Source organism: Pseudorca crassidens, chromosome 3 (assembly GCF_039906515.1).
Source record: "Pseudorca crassidens isolate mPseCra1 chromosome 3, mPseCra1.hap1, whole genome shotgun sequence".
NCBI lineage: Eukaryota > Metazoa > Chordata > Mammalia > Artiodactyla > Delphinidae > Pseudorca > Pseudorca crassidens.
In genome coordinates this window covers 32,647,860-32,665,006 of record NC_090298.1, presented here as the reverse complement: position 1 = coordinate 32,665,006, position 17,147 = coordinate 32,647,860, and the positions used below count along the sequence as shown (strand labels likewise).

The following is a 17,147-nucleotide window of genomic DNA, read 5'->3' as shown; positions in this document are numbered from 1 at the left end:
ATTTTGTTTATCTTCTCAAAGAACCAACTTTTAGTTTTATTGATGTTTGCTATTGTTTTCTTTGTTTCTATTTCATTTATTTCTGCTCTTGTCTTTATGATTTCTTTCATTCTGCTAACTTTGGGTTTTGTTTGTTCTTCTTTCTCTAGTTCCTTTAGGTGTAAGTTTAGATTGTTTATTTGAGATTTTTCTTGTTTCTTGAAGTAGGCTTGTATAGCTATAAACTTCCCTCTTAGAACTGCTTTTGCTGCATCCCATAGGTTTTGGATAGTCGTGTTTTCATTGTCATTTGTCTCTAGGTATTTTTTTGATTTCCTCTTTGATTTCTTCAGTGATCTCTTGGTTATTTAGTAATGTATTGTTTAGCCTCCATGTGTTTGTGTTTTTTACATTTTGTCCCCTGTAATTCATTTGTAATCTCATAGCATTGTGGTCAGAAAAGATGCTTGTTATGATTTCAATTTTCTTAAATTTACCAAGGCTTGATCTCTGACCTACAATGTTATCTATCCTGGGGAATGTTCCATGCACACTTAAGAAGAAAGTGTAGTCTGCTGTTTTTGGATGCAATGTCCTATAAATATCAATGAAATTTATCTGGTCTATTGCATCATTTAAAGCTTCTGTTTCCTTATTTATTTTCATTTAGGATGATCTGTCCATTGGTGTAAGTGAGGTGTTAAAGTCCCTCACTATTATTGTTTTACTCTTGATTTCCTCTTTATAGCTGTTAGCAGTTCCTTATGTATTCAGGTGCTCCTATGTTGGGTGCATATATATTTATATTTGTTATATCTTCTTCTTGGATTGATCCCTTTATCATTATTTAGTGTCCTTCCTTGTCTCTTGTAACTTTCTTTACTTTAAAGTCTATTTTATCTGATATGAGTATTGCTACTCCAGCTTTCTTTCGATTTCCATTTGCATGGAATATCTTTTCCATCCCCTCACTTTCAGTCTGTTTGTGTCCCTAGGTCTGAAGTGGGTCTGTTGTAGACAGCAGATATATGCGTCTTCTTTTTGTATTCATTCAGCAAGCCTGTGTCTTTTGGTTGGAGCATTTAATCCATTCATGTTTAAGGTAATTATCAATATGTATATTCCTATGACGATTTTCTTAATTGTTTTGGGTTTGTTTTTGTAGATCCTTTTCTTCTCTTGTGTTTCCCAGTTAGAGAAGTTCCTTTAGCATTTGTTGTAGAGCTAGTTTGGTGGTGCTGAATTCTCTTAGCTTTTGCTTGTCTGTAAAGCTTTTGGTTTTTCCCTCGAATCTGAATGAGATCCTTGCCAGTTAGAGTAATCTTGGTTGTAGGTTCTTCCCTTTCATCACTTTAAGTATATCATGCCACTCCCTTCTGGCTTGTAGAGTTTCTGCTGAGAAATCAGCTGTTAACTTTATGGGAGTTCCTTTGTATGTTATTTGTCATTTTTCCCTTGCTGCTTTTAATAATTTTTCTTTGTCTTTAATTTTTGCCAATTTGATTACTATGTGTCTCGGCATGTTTCTCCTTGTGTTTATTCTGTATGGGACTCACTGCGCTTCCTGGACTTGGGTGGCTATTTCCTTTCCCATGTTAGGGAAGTTTTCAACTATAATCTCTTCAGATATATTCTCTGGTCCTTTCTCTCTCTCTTCTCCTTCTGCAACCCCTATAATGCAAATGTTGTTGCATTTAATGTTGTCCCAGAGGTCTCTTAGGCTGTCTTCATTTCTTTTAATTCTTTTTTCTGTTCTGCAGAAGTAAATTCCACAATTCTGTTTTCCAGGTCATTTATTCATTCTTCTGCCTCAGTTATTCTCCTATTGATTCCTCCTTGTGTAGTTTTCATTTCAGTTATTGTATTGTTCATCTCTGTTTGTTTGTTCTTTATTTCTTCTAGGTCTTTGTTCAACTTTTCTTGCATCTTCTCAATCTTTGCCTCTTTTCTTTTTTTGCGGTCCTGGATCATCTTTAGTATCATTATTCTGAATTTTTTTCTGGAAGGTTGCCTATCTCCACTTCATTTACTTGTTTTTCTGGGGTTTTATCTTGTTCATTCATCTGGTATATAGCCCTCTGCCTTTTCATCTTGTCTGTCTTTCTGTGAATGTGGTTTTTGTTCCACTGGCTGCAGGTTTGTAGTTCTTCTTTCTTCTTCCTCCTTCTGTTGGAATTCCTCCTCCCATTGCTGGACCCCCAGGTTGGGAAGCCTGAGGTGGGGCTCAGAACCTTCACTCCAGTGGGTGGACTTCTGTGATATAAGTGTTCTCCAGTGTGTGTCACCCACCCAGCAGTTATGGGATTTGATTTGACTGTGATTGCGCCCCTCCTACCATCTCATTGTGGCTTCTCCTTTTTCTTTGGATGTGGGATGTCTTTGTTGGTGAGTTCCAGTGTCTTCCTATCGATGATTGTCCAGCAGCTAGTTGTGATTCTGGTGTTCTCACAAGAGGGTGTGAGAGCATGTCCTTCTACTCTGCCATCTTGGTTCCTAGTCCTCTTCTTATACTTTTTAAGAAACATTTATTTTAAAAAATTTAAGTGTATAAAAGGCAAGGAGAATAGCATAGTATGCACCCATGCACCCTTCCCCAACTTCAACAGTTTTTAACTCACTACCAATCTTGTTTCATCTATACCCCCTCACTTCTCTCTTCTCATATTACTTTGAAACTAATACCAAGCATCATGTAATAATAACCATAAATATTTCAGTAGGTTTCCCTAAAAATAGACTCTATGTATTAATTTAAGACATAAAGTCTTCAAATTTCTGGTTTTCTCTTAAATTGTATGTGGGTTTTCTTGTTTGTTTGAATAAGAATCCAAGCAAAGTCTATGGCTTATATGTTTTGTAATTCTCTTTCAATCTCTAGGTTCACCCTCTATTTCTTTCTTTTTAATTGTTGCAATTTATTTGTTGAGCAAATCAAGTTGTTCGTGGGCGTTATAGTTGCCCACAGTCTAGATTGCACTGATCGCTTCCTCACAGTACAGCTTGTGTGTTCCCCATTCCTCTGGAAATTGGTAGTTGGATACAGATGGGTGCTTGATCAAATTTAGTTCTATTTTCTAAATGTACTTCTTTCTTTATTTAGGTAAGACTCCTTCCTTGGTGATGATATATTCTTTTATTAGGAGCTCATAATTTTGGCTGACTCTGTTTTATGAGGCCAGCAGCCATTGACATTAACACTTAGAGTCCTTAGTTTTCAACTAAAATATTAAGTCTAACTGACAATTTTTTAAGTGATGTGACACAGATTTTCAACTGAATATCTAATGTAGTAAATCTCTTAAATACTACAAATACTTAAAATATTGAACATACATATATTGTCCCAATGATTAGAAACAGATTTTTGTACCATGGGCTTGAATTACTTCATCGTTTCTGTATTTAATTCTGAATCATCCAAGATCTAAAAAAGGCTTACTATGAAAGACAAGTGTCATGTCATGATCAATTTCACTGGGCCTTTACACTTACCTAGGTAGTAAGCTATGCATATGTGTTAAATTTTAAATGTTTGATTTTTTTAAAAAGTGAGTTTATTAGATAGCAGTTTATGACCACATATGTTTATCATCTCAGGTGGAAACTGAGACGTGTATATCCATGGCAATTCTTCCTGGGCTACAAGAGTACCCACTAGCCCTTTTTTATGGTCTCAGTGATAGCAAGGCACTTCCTGCTCACATTCTTCAAATGGTGTCAATTTCATGTTAGAAAGATCACTTTGGCAGCAGCATGTAGAAGGGACTTTAAGGGTAGGAAAGATGAAGAGCAATTCTCATCACTAGAAGACTGTCCAGAAGGCTACTTCATGGGTCCACACTAGCGATGATAGAATCCTGTTCTTGTGTCTAGCAGGATAGAGGAGAGACAGAAGGGGAAGTGCATTATAGGAGACACTAAATACTCAGAACTTGCAGAACTTACAGAACTTGATTAATTCGATGTGGGACTGTAGAAGAGTGAGAAATAAAGGATGACTTAAGGCTTAAGTGGTTAAGGGAATTGTGGTGCGATTGACCAAGGTAAGAAACTTAGTAGGAAAAACAGGTTTAGTGTCAGTGAGACATACAAATAAAGATAGATAGGAAGATGAATAGATAGATAGATAGATGAATGGATGGATGGATAGATAGTTAGATAGATAGATAGATGAGTCTGAAACTCAGAAGTGAGGCCTGGGCTAGAGATTTCAACATGTAGTCACCAACATTAAGATAATATGTGAAACTATGGAGTTATATGAGACCATCTAGAGGGAAATGTAGAGTGAAAATAAAAATGAGGAAGCCAAGACTGGAACACAAAAGAACACCATCACTTAAAAGGGGAAGTCAGAGCAAATTAACCCACAAAGGAAATTGTGGGGTAGTGACCAGAAGGACAAGAAGTGAGTGGGAGAGATTTCTCATGGAAACAAAGGAGACTCCAGGAAGGCAAAATAGCCAATACTGTGATAAGAGCCACAAAGCAATCAAGTAGGTGCTGGCTGAGAAGTGTTTAATGGATTTGGTAATCAAATCGTTTAAGAATAGTTTCAGTGAAGGATTAGCAAGGGAAACCAGATTGTAGTCAATGAAGAAATGAGGAGGAGGAGAGCAAGTAAAGTCGGTGAGTATGGACAGCTTTTTCTACTTTGGGAAAAGGATGATGGCCTTATGGTAATGTGGAGGATTTAGAAAGGTGAAGAGAAGTGTTTGTCCTTCATGAATGAGAGTAACTTGGGCTGAGGGAGAAAACAGTAGTGAGATATTTAGGGATGGGTAGTGAAAGAAGAAGAACAATAATAGTAATATAAATAATATGATGACACACAGAAGATAGCGAATAAAAGGAGTAAAATAATTGATCATTCAGATAGGATTCAGAACACAGATGGAAGGAACTTCGGTAGGGACAGGTAAGGATGGGCATAACTGTAGATAGCTTGGGAGTTAAAGGAATGTATTTTAAGAGAGTTCACCCCCAATAAGTGCTATTTTATCAGTGGAAATAAGACACAAGATCATCTGATGAAAAGAGAAAGGAGAGGAATAGGAGATCTGAGGGAAGTAATGAACGTTTTGAATAGCAATTGGGAAGGATGATGCAAGAGAGGGTTGACTAGAAAAAAAGTGTAATGAGATTATAGAATAGTGTTGGGGGTATAGCTGAGATTGAATGTCCATTATTGGTAATATCCTAAATCAGTAAAATGGCAATTTTCCCCAGTTATGCAAATCAACCCAAGAATAGAAATAGAAAATATAGATGGTTCCATAAATCATTAGGGATTCGTGAAGCCCAGGTATTGATAGCTGTTATGAGCAGTTGGAGTGAAGTGGTTTGGAATGAAGCACCTTGGAGGTCAAGCCACAAGTGATGGAAGCAAAACCAGATGGAAAACATCTGGAAAAGGGTGATGAGTCAGGATTGGAACTAATGATCTTTGGAATCTGTACCGTACAGCCAATCATATACCTTCAGAACCCAGAATTGACTTATTGACATACTATCCTTTTAACAGAAAAATATTTCTGCTCTGAAACTAAACTACTGATTAATTGTAGATACTCACTTTGAATGGGCAGTGCTGTGCTCAAGCTCCCCGATTCTCCATTTTTTGCAGCAGTAGTGGCATCAATACCAGGCTAAAGCCTATTCTACTGACTTCTGAAGTTTTAAATCAGAGCAGATATGAAAGAGAAGAGTTATTTTTAAATGATCCTTTTATTCTTTTTTCTTTTTCATTGTAAGGGGAGCATCTACTTGTTCCATTTTCACTTTTTCTTCTCTCTTGTTTTCAGAAACCCTGTAAATGAAGAAAATCAAGATAGTGTCATGCACTCTGATGGTAAGAGGCGAAAGATGTTTTATTTATTTTTTCCCTCCGATATGGAAGTTTGAGTTAATTATTCTCATAGGATCATTAATGGGTCATTATCGTCATTGGTCCATGCAAGACCCGTCTCTTATTTTACTTATTTATTTCCTTTTATCTCCATGACCCACTCCCTTTCCTTCCTCCCCTTTACCAGAGACAAATATTCTAATGTACTTAGTGTGTGTCTTTTGTACATATTCTTTGCATGCTGTTGTATGTGTATATGTACATATTTCAATTTACATAAACTGTATATTATAGCTCACTCTGGCCTTTTTTTTTATATTCAGCATAATGTGTTTTGGGGGGCTCCTCCATGTTATATATGTATATTTAATTTCTTTCTGTTAACTACTGCACAGCACTCCATGGTATGCATCCTATGCATTCACATTTCACCTTCAACTCGCTGGTACCACAAATAATAGTTCAATGCACCTTCTTGTCCATATCTCCATGTGGACCTCTGAGAGCCTTCCTTTATGTATATCCAGCAGTAGAGTGGCTGCTTGTAAGCAATGGCATACTCATTCCAACTGAGTAGGATTAGAGTGCTCTCCAGAAGAGCTGCATCTCTGTGTACTCCCATCACAGGGCATGAAGATTCCAAGATGCCTGCCTTTCGCCAGTGCATAGTACCATGCAGCTTTCCAGTTGTTTCCAGTCTCACATGCATAAAATAATGACTTGTTTCATTTTCATATCTCTGCTTGCTGCTGAGTTCGAATACTTGATTTGTTTAATAGCCTTTGTGGTTTTCTCTTCTGTACGTTGCCAGTTCCTATTCCTTGACCATTTTTTTCTTGGGGTTGGTATCCTTTTCTGGATAATTTGCAGGAGTTCCTTTGTATTCCAGATATTAATCCTATGTCAGTTGTAGACACTGCAAATATCTTCTCTCATTCTGTCCATTGTCTATTAACTTAGTCCATGCTGTCCTTCACTGAACATAAATATATTTTGATATAATCAAATTCATTAATATTTACTTTGTAATTTATACTTTTTAAGTTTTATTTAAGAAGTCCTATCCCTAGGAAATACAAATATTATCTTCTATGAACTTTATCCTTTATAGTTAGGTCTTTGATCTCTTTGCAGTCCACTTTTGAGGCGTTAGTAGAAATCTAGATTTGTTGTCTCATGTACAAAGCAGGTTTTCCCATTACCATACTCTGAAATCCACCCTTTTCTCATTAATTTATAATGCCACATTTACTGTATTAACTCTATTGATGTGTTTGTGTCTTTGCATATATAGGTGTGTTTGTGTGTGCATAATGTGTGCTTCTATTTGTGTGTGTGTAAATTTGTGTACCTGTCTCTGAGCTCTCTGCTCTATTCCACTGGTCTATTCATTTGTATATCAGTTCCACACTGTTTTTATTATTATTGTTTTAGATGATGTCTTTGTACCTGGTAATTTATTGATATTACCAAACCCTTGAGCAGTAAAATATCTTTTTAAAAAATCTTATTAACTTGATTTGTTTGACACATGAAAGCAAATCCTTGGGAACAAGTAAGTCGAAAAGTGTGAACTAGTTGTGATTTTCTGGTAAAATCTTTGTTCCATACTGCAAGCCCACAAAACCAAATGTGCATGCTTTTCATAAAGAGAATAAAGAGTGTCTTCATTAATTTTTGGCTTTTGCATTATTTTATGAAAGTCAGTGAAATGATTTTATAATTAAATTACAAGATTCAAAAAAGCCATAGTAAGAATCTAAACTGCATATTCTATTTTGTACTTCTATACCTTTGGTAAATTATAAGTTCTGTTACATGATGAACTGTTTTGAATATTATATTACATCTAATAATCCTGTATTAAAGCACTTCTTAATTACACTACATTAAATTGTATTCTTTTTTTAAACACTTTAGGAACTGGAAATCTGGATGAGGTCAGTTTTTTTTTCCTTCTCATATTATATTGCTGTAACTAGAATATGTAACAATTATTGTGATTCATCTTCTATTGATATAAACCAACAAATGAAAATCCTTATGAGTAATGGTGATTTTTTTCCATTTATAATCTTATTTCATCTAAAATGCTTGAGACATTAAACACCCATTATTACACTGACTCATAGTAATTTTGTAATGCTAAACATAGACTGAAGTCTGGCTACACATCTGAATTACATAGCAAGATATAAAATGAAATCTTTCTGTGCTTCCTTTTCCAGTCTGTCTCTAAAAAGGAAACAAAAATATTTTAAATAAGCCAAATTGACACACAAATGTATGCTTGTTTTACTGATTATTTGAGCAATGTAATATGTGTATGTTCCCTTATTAAATAATTACAGTTAATCATTATTAATGTTTTTCTTGACAGGAACAAGAGAGTGAAGGAGAAACATATGAAGACATGTATGAGTTACAGTTTTTTACCATGATATTTTCCTTCTAAGATGAATATAATGATTTGTATGAGGGAGAGTGGAGGGATATTCAACACTGGGAGGGAAAAGCTGTATTGTTCAAATGACGGGCATATAATGATAACCTTTATTTCAATACAAAGGACTAAAGATTCTTTTCTTGTCTAAGGATTTTACAGAGGATTCTATTAAAATGTCATCCCCGGAGAGGTCAGAGGCCTGCAGCCCACTAGATAGCCCACAGGCAGGGAATCACAGGGGCCAGGAATCTGATTTCTTGCTCTCGGTGTGTCCTTGGGCACATGAATTCGTGTATACGTTACAATGTCCTCACCTAGACAGCGCTTCACCTCACAACCTTGCTATGAGAGACGATTTAACACAGCACCAGATGCCAAAGTTTTAGCCTGCTAAACAGAAAGGTGTTAGAAAGGGTTCCATAATGGGTTTCTGGGTAGCCTGAGACTAAGAAATTTCTTGGAAAATGAGTAGAAGTAGAATGAATATGTTATTTTATCTTTTGTTGATTCAAATATGTTAATTTTCCCTACCCAGTTCTTATTCAACTAATTCTGACTAAAGTTTCTGAATTAAGGTTTGTACATGTGTGTACCAGTGCATGTGTGTACGTGAACTTGTACTAGTGAGTGCATGAGAGAGAGAGAGAGAGAGAGAGAGAGATTAATTCTATTCATGCCAACAGACCGCAAGAACCATTATAAACAGTGCTTTCCACTTGCCTGCACGAGCTGTAAGGGCAGCAGAACCTTAGGAAGGCATCCTCATTTGAATGCCTCCTGCTGGTTCTAAGAACAGTCTCATACACCCAGGAATTTTGACAAGCCTTGGCTTTATACCTTCACCTATACTTCTTCACATACTATCTTCTGTTCTGGGTAGAAACCTCTCTGGATAGGGAGCCCTGACACATCAATGCCCGTGGATGCTAAAACAAACTTACAATTTTAATCCACAGAGAAACAGCCAAAGAAAGAGAGAAGAAAAGGGAAAAGGAGGAAAGGAAGAGATTAGAGCTGGAGAAAAAGGAACAGAAAGAGAGAGAAAAGAAAGAACAGGAAATAAAGAAGAAATTTAAAGTAAGAGCCTGCTTGCCGAAGGGTGAAAAAGAGTAACCTCTTTTTATAACTTTCACACAAAAGGGGCACAATTCTTGAAACCTTACATGGTCAGAGAATTACTTAATCATTGTTTTCTAAAGAGTAACTACCTTCACAATAGTAATATTTTTGTCCAATAATCTCCTTTACCCCTGCACTAAAAACTAATGCAATAAAGTCCAAATAAAATATGGTGGGAGCTCAGGAAATTTTATGTCGATTGAGTGAAAGAGTACTTGATTTCTCAGACCCATCTTGACCCTCCTTGTTATGCATTTCATTTTATCCTACTCATAATATGAGCTCAGAACCACACACATACACATCCCTGTGGCATGTATTATAATGGTACGAGGGACAGAAGTGTCTCTGGATTAACCAGACCTGTCGTAATAAAGCTCCGTGAGTTACCTGATTGCTGCTGTCTAGACCTGACTTTTGCCTTTATTTTAAGCTGACCTACATTCTGACTTGATACCTGCTGTTTCTCCTCCCTCTTCATCCACCTGGATTTCTGACCTCTGTCTTCTCTGATCTCTGATTTCTAATTGTGTGATTTCTATTGCTACCACCACTACCACTATACTTGCGGACTATACTCTTTTGGCCAGTACGTCTTTGATGACATGGCCCATCTGGGGTGGGTCTAGTATGTCAGCTATAGAGTGATTATCTAGCTACAAAACTATTCTTCACTATAAAAAGGATTCATATCAAGTTTCCTTTAAATATTTAATTCCTCCTGAACATTTACAATATGGTTTGAATTATAAAAATGTGGTTTATATATAATTTCCCAGTATATTGATTATAGTAAAACAAAGATTCAACAGCAGGGCAAAGGGAAAATGTAAAGCTTAGAGTCAGTTGGACAGATGTGGATTCAAAGTCCAACTGCACATGCAAATTATGTGATCATGGGCATATTACTAAACTTCTCTGAATCTCAGATCCTTATTTTTAAAGTGAGTCAATGATACCTCTCCTGAAAGATTTTTATGGAATTAAATAAAATAATGCACGGAAGGCACTGTATCTATTATAGGATCTCATTCAGTTTTGCTTACTACATTAAGCAAAATTAAGATTACAGTATGAATACTAAAACATTTTACTCATACAGAATATATGGCTACCAATGTTTATAGTTTTCAAGTGGAAAACATGAAAAACTAATTTCTTAAATGAAAATCTTTATAACATACTTTTTATGAAGAGATTGTAGTTTTTAAGGAATGGTGTGAAGCTTTCCCTTGTGGGGTTTTTTTTGAGAAATCAATTTTGCATTGTTTCACTCATTCATTTGAATAACATTTGTTAGTAAGAAAAAAATAGGATATGGAAGATATACCACCAAATATGAACTCAAAAGTTTGTCAAGACTAGGACTTCACACGCTATATTCCTTCCACAAAATGTTAATAGATGTTCCAATTAAATAAATAAATGTGAGAACTGTTACATAGCTTCACATTTCATTAATTCCAAGACAAAATATTTCACATTTTAAAATTCTGATATTAAGATGCGTTTTAACATCGTTGGCATATCAAAATTTAACTTAAGCTATTTTCTTTCTTTCTTGGTGGTACATAATTAATGATATGTCTCACAATTCATCACATCACAAGTTCAATAAAATAAAGTAGATCTTCTTCAAAACTCACAATGCATATTTGCATATCAAAAGGTCTGAGAAATTCTGTTGAAAAGACCAATTTAGGATTAGGAAATGTTTAGGATTCACGGCCTCTAAACTAGATTATTCCCCTGCTGTCAAGAAAACACTGTACTATTCAGGATATTAATTTAAAAACCTCTCATAATATTTGTTTGTCATTTTTATTATTCACAAAGCTATTTCTCTGTCTACCAAGCAAACCACCAGCATACCCCATAAAAACACATAGCACCCAGCATGTCATACATGTCGGTTATCAGTGGCTTTCTCTGCAAATCTTCCACAGAGTTCCCGAGGTCAACAGATCACTGCCACTCTCTCCTAGCCCCCGAGCATGTGCTTACCTGTTCTTTGCTGGTTCTGTCTGACCTCTGCAATTTTCCCCTAACCCCTCCTCTAAGAACATTCACCAGGAATGACATTCACCCTCAACTTCTAGTTCAAACTTGTAAATGTTGGTAATAGGCAGGTTGGCAAGTGGTGGACATATTGTCTTTCAAAACCGCGTTCCTTAAAGATGTTCTGAATAGTAAAGAAGCCGGTCGTGATTTTTTTTTCCTCTTTGCAGCTAACAGGCCCTATTCAAGTCATCCACCAAGCAAAAGCTTGCTGTGATGTGAAAGGAGGAAAGAATGAGCTGAGCTTCAAGCAAGGAGAGCAAATTGAGATAATCCGAATCACAGACAACCCTGAAGGAAAATGGCTGGGCAAAACAGCCAGGGGGTCATGTGAGTGCACATTTTCCTACGACTTCGAAGTGTTTTCTATTTGAGCCAATATGTATGTGAAAATTCTTCCAAAGCTACTCATAAGCATTAAGTTGGGAGCACGTTACAGGGTGGACAAAGATAGGAAGATTTTAAATGACAGGTATAGCTCCATCTTCACCTCATCTGTGTAATCTTTTTAGTGGGGAAAAATGTAAATATTTATAGTGTCTCAGGGAGGAGCAAAGAGCATTAGGTTCTTCACTGAGGTTAAAAGGCAAAAATGATTCATACGAATCACTTTGGAATCTTGAAAATAGACTCTAGGCTTACCCCAAACCACAACAGCATAAGACTTTGACAAAATACAGTGAAACATGTGTCAACAAATCTATAAATCAGAATTGCAAGCAAAGAAATAAAGGGAAAATTTAAAGAGTAAGTGTGCAACTAATATTTTATCCACAACTTTATGATATTTAAACTACACTTACCTGAACATAAATTGTTCCCCTTTTGGTAGATGGCTATATTAAAACAACGGCTGTAGAGATTGACTATGATTCCTTGAAACGGAAAAAAAATTCGCTTGGTGCTCTTTCATCAAGACCTTTTGAAGATGACCAGGAAGTATATGATGATGTCGCAGAGCAGGAAGATGTTAACAGGTATGTGTAAATACAAATTGTAAAGCAAATCAAATCATCTCTTTGTCAGATATTGTGGATTTTAAGATGCTGGAATTTTACTTTCCCTATTTCCTACTGCCCTCTATCACTAAACTGAATTACCATTTACAATCACTTCAGTATGGATGAAAAGTCATTTGAAACTCTGTAGTCTTTTATTTCACTCTTTGGTTGTATGTATCAAATACTACTTGAAATACAATGGGCCATTTGCCAGATATTGCCAAACGTGTTGTCAATCCAAAATGCTGTTTTACAGTATTTATTCTGATTTGATCTTAAGGATATGCCTAAAGTAAGTATGACTTTGTAAAACTGAAGGATGAGATGTAGAAGTTAGCTCTGAAAAATATAAAGTGTTTTTCTCTGAAATCTGAGTCTAAATATATTCATCGTTCTTATTTAAAAACATAACAGACAAAAATGCTTTTTTAAGCAACTCTACTTTGCTCTTTAAGAGTTAAAATGTGAAATCCCCTATGATCCCTGGCAATCAACTAAGGGTCCAACTTTCCATTCATTCCACTAGAATGGCATGACCTTCCCTGCAAGAATTATGGGAACATCTTTCTGGGGTAGAGGAGTCCAGAGGGGAGGATGGCGATCTTCTCCCACGTACCTTTCCTTCCCTTCTCTCTTTTCTCCGTCTCCAGCTCCCTTTATCCTTGCCTCCTCTTCTGTCTCTTTTTCCTAGCTCTGATCTTCCTTGTCCTTTCTTCTCCTTCCTTTTCCATTCCCCTTTTCTTTTCATTCCTTCTTGCCTCCAATATCTCCTGGTAAAGCCATAATCCCTTCAAGTTGAAGGAAAAGGAGAAGGAAAATCTCCAGCACGGTGAAGAATCCTCTTTTTTTTATGCCCATTTGTGAAATTGGGAAATCCCCCACGTGATCCAAAACACAGGATCTGTGCTAGACCTTCACTTGGGAAAAAATGTGTCTGCATTCTTCATAACTCAGATTTTAAAGGAAAAATATTTTCATTATCAACCATTTTAAAAATGTAAAATGATCAAAACAGTAATATACTTTTGAACTAGATGAAGAATTAAATTTCCCTCTTGTGGACTTTGAGCTCATGGCATCAATTAAACTTATGTTGCTCTCTGGCAGTTTTGTCTTTCTAAAATGAATAATAGGGAATTCCCTGGCGGACTGGTGGTTAGGATTCTGGGCTTTCACTGCCTGGGGCCTGGGTTCAATCCCTGGTTGGGGAACTAAGATCCTACAAGCCACGTGGCACAGCCAAAAAAAAAGGATGATGGCCTTCCATGCCTTCTTACCATGTTATGATCATAAATTATGCAATATATAGCAAAACATGCGATGTATGCACTGGAGTTTACAGATTGTAAATTGGCCTTAGTAATAAGAAACACCTTGACCTAATTTCAAAGTCAGTAAATGCTAATTTGGGGGTCAAAGTTCCAAATGGCCATATTCTGAGAGTTACAGAATTTTCTGGACATGAGTATGCCATACCATGTATATTAGCAACATATATACCTTATGTTTGTCTTTTATCTTTTTAAAAAAACACACACACATTTCTCTTATTTTGGAATTAAAGAACCCCAGTTATATTAATATATACATATTTACACTGATGAACATACTCAAGAAAAAAATGATAAATCCACAAAAAGGGATGATATCCTTAAAATGAAGCATTATGTTCCATAATAGGTGACTATTTCCCAAAACAAATGCTATTACCTTTTCCTTTTATCTAGTCTATACATACCACAACTCTAAAAGATATCTCTAGTTGGTAAACATGTAGCAGAAAAAGAATCTTCCATTTAATAAACTGGGGTTGGAGGAGGTGTATGGTTTTTATGCTTAATATTTTAAACAAGTATAGCCCCACAATATTTACTAGCATCTATTCCTCCCTTATGCGCATTTAATAAGAAAATGGAATAAGAGACATCACTTCTACACAAGTTTTTTTCTTGAAACTACAGCTGCTGCTGGCAGAGATCTCATGACAGAATATGCTTTGTCCTTAGTAGAACAAGGAAAGATGCTAAGTATAGCTGGCAGCTTGTCCTGGCAAGAATAAGAGAAGGCACCATCCTCTCCTCTCCCTCCCCCAGATGCCTCCTGGTTCCTTGCACTCTTTACCGGCTCTTTCCCAATTCCTCCAGGGTAAGGAGAGCTGACTGTGTACTTCAAATTCTGTGAGCAGACAGGAGGCTTAAAAGCACAGGACCTGACAGCGGTTCTTCTCCCTTTCTTCTCAACTAAGCAATTTTTTGTGCTAAATGTGAAACGTTGAACAAAAGGAAATTACAAGTGCAAATACCACTCTTCCATCACATAAAAATACTTTCTTCTATGTATGTTTCCAACCTTTTCCCTGCGATTTATCCTTTCCTCTTTCTCTTTCCTCCTCTTTTCTCACACTCTCCTCTCCTTACCTCTCATTCATCTGATCAATGGTTTGTATTCCAAAAAGACCATTATAGGAAATTGAAGAACGGCTATAGAGATGAAATCATGTATGGTGGCTTTGCTCCTGATTATAACTCTGTTCTTTAGGAATTGGGTGTGAGACTCTCCAAGGGAATATATTGTATTTGCCAGGAGTGGCAGCCAACCCAAATTGCAATTTTTCACATAATTCTATCTGCTTGCTTCATGCTCAAAGGGAAGTGTTGAGGACAATGAATGTGAAAATAGTTTGTAAGCAAGTAGAAAATATACTAAAAATTCATCAAAAATCCATTCTTATTTATATATTAGGACACTTATAGCATGTTTTCCTCCAAAGTTCCATTAACAAACGTACTTTTTATTTCTAGATTAGCAGTAGATCTGCGTCGGACCAATTTCTTTTATTCTGACTTAAAGGTTGAGGAATCAGATATGAGTGTATAATTACACTATACGATTGTAATATCAGACTGATATCTGTTACTGGCATTTTATCCAAAAGGCTCAAATGGTGACACAGGGAGCGCAGCGAGGTGTAGCCAAAAGGATATTGTAAGGGAAGGCAGGATGCTGAAGTTCTCCTCTCATCTGTTCATTTACTTAAAAGTGGGCTTGGTCACATCACGTCATTTCTCAGCACCTCAATTGCTTTCTGCAAAATGAACTAGATGACTTCTGAGATTTTTTTTTTAGTTCTCACACTCTACACTTCCTTTGTTCTCACAGAACTCATATTTTAGTGGCAGAAATGGACAAGAAAACAGACAATTATAAAAGAGGGGAAATAGAGAATGTTATCAAAATAAATTAAAAATCAGAATTCTGGATTTAGAGAATCAGGAGCCATGCTCTACAAAGGCCCCATGAAGAGGATTTCAGTTTTTTTTAAGTTCTCCCTTTTAAAAAAATGGAATGCTATTGGACTAAGAGTTAAATGCTGTGACTATAAGATAGCAAAAGAAAATTGAATTTAACGCAATAATGGTTCTGGAATAATACTCTCTTTTTATAAATAAGTCCATCTATGGAATGATGTAATACAGTATAATCTGAAAACTGCCTCATGGGAACATGCTAGAAGCAAACAGTATCATTGTTTAGAATACTTTATGGTACTGAATCTCACTCGATTCTTATTAGGTTTGTTTTGCTTTGTTTTTTGCTTTGTTACTACTCATCTATTACAATAAGGAACAGTTTTTCTTCCTTTTCACATATAACATCTGATAACTTTTTTTCTAACTAAAATACAGTTGATTTACAATACTATATTAGTTTCAGGTATACAACATAGTGATTCAATGTTTTTATAGGTTATACTCCATTTAAAGTTATTATAAAATATTGGCTATATTCTCTATGCTGTACAATATATCCTTGTAGCTTATTTATTTTGTACATAGTAGTTTGTACCTCTTAAACCCTTATCCCCAGCTTGCCCCTCCACCCCATCCCCTTGTTACTGATAAGCAGTACTTTGTTCTCCATATCTGCGAGTCTCTTTCTGTCTTGTAATATTCATTCATTGTTTTATTTTTTTTAGATTCCACATATAAGTGATAGCATACAGTATGTGTCTTTAACTATCTGACTTATTTCACTAAGTACAATACCCTGTAGGTCCACCAGTGTTGTTGCAAATGACAAAATCTCATTCCTTTTATGACTGAGTTACATTCCATTGTGTATATGTACTACGTCTTCTTTATCCACTCATCTGTCGATGGATACTTAGGTTGCTTCTATTGATATATCTTGGCTATTGTAAATAACATCCTGATAAACTTTTGATTGGAATGTTATTTTTTCTTTTGTATAACTGCTCAATATATGTACTTCTCTCCCTGATAGCTAAATACTTCATATATTAATTTAATTGGTCCACTTTTCTTTTCCTAGCCACAATCAGAGTGGAAGTGGAGGTAAGCCACACACTTTCATCAGCAGTTTCTGCAAGTCTTCGACGTTTTTGTGTGTACTAATGACAAAATGCTTTTGTCTGCAAACAATGAGGAGGATCTTAATGTGGTAGAAAGAACACTGGACTGGGAACCAATGACTGGGAGTCCAGCCCTGGCCACTGAGTGACCCTGAGCAAGTCAGTTCTTTCTTCTAAGTTTGTTATGGGTCGTAGGGTGACTCCACTTCCAGTATGCCCAGGGCAGTGTTGACTTATGCCAGTTGTCTGAGCACAATTTTTAGTAGTATCCCCCTTCACTTTCAGAAGTATCCTTGTTTGGATGATAACTTACATGGTCACCTT

The 17,147-nt window shown here is 36.1% G+C and overlaps 1 protein-coding gene across 3 annotated transcripts in view; it reads left to right on the top strand.

Annotated features, from left to right (window-relative positions):
• FYB1 (FYN binding protein 1) overlaps nucleotides 1-17,147 on the top strand; it is a 180,274-nt gene that overhangs the window by 139,362 nt on the left and 23,765 nt on the right. For all 3 annotated transcript variants that reach the window (XM_067730567.1, XM_067730566.1, XM_067730568.1), the window contains exons 4-10: nucleotides 5,784-5,830; nucleotides 7,748-7,767; nucleotides 8,208-8,242; nucleotides 9,230-9,350; nucleotides 11,621-11,780; nucleotides 12,283-12,427; nucleotides 16,784-16,806. In XM_067730567.1, the coding sequence (XP_067586668.1) occupies nucleotides 5,784-5,830; nucleotides 7,748-7,767; nucleotides 8,208-8,242; nucleotides 9,230-9,350; nucleotides 11,621-11,780; nucleotides 12,283-12,427; nucleotides 16,784-16,806 (551 nt within the window). The remainder of the gene's footprint in view (nucleotides 1-5,783; nucleotides 5,831-7,747; nucleotides 7,768-8,207; nucleotides 8,243-9,229; nucleotides 9,351-11,620; nucleotides 11,781-12,282; nucleotides 12,428-16,783; nucleotides 16,807-17,147) is intronic.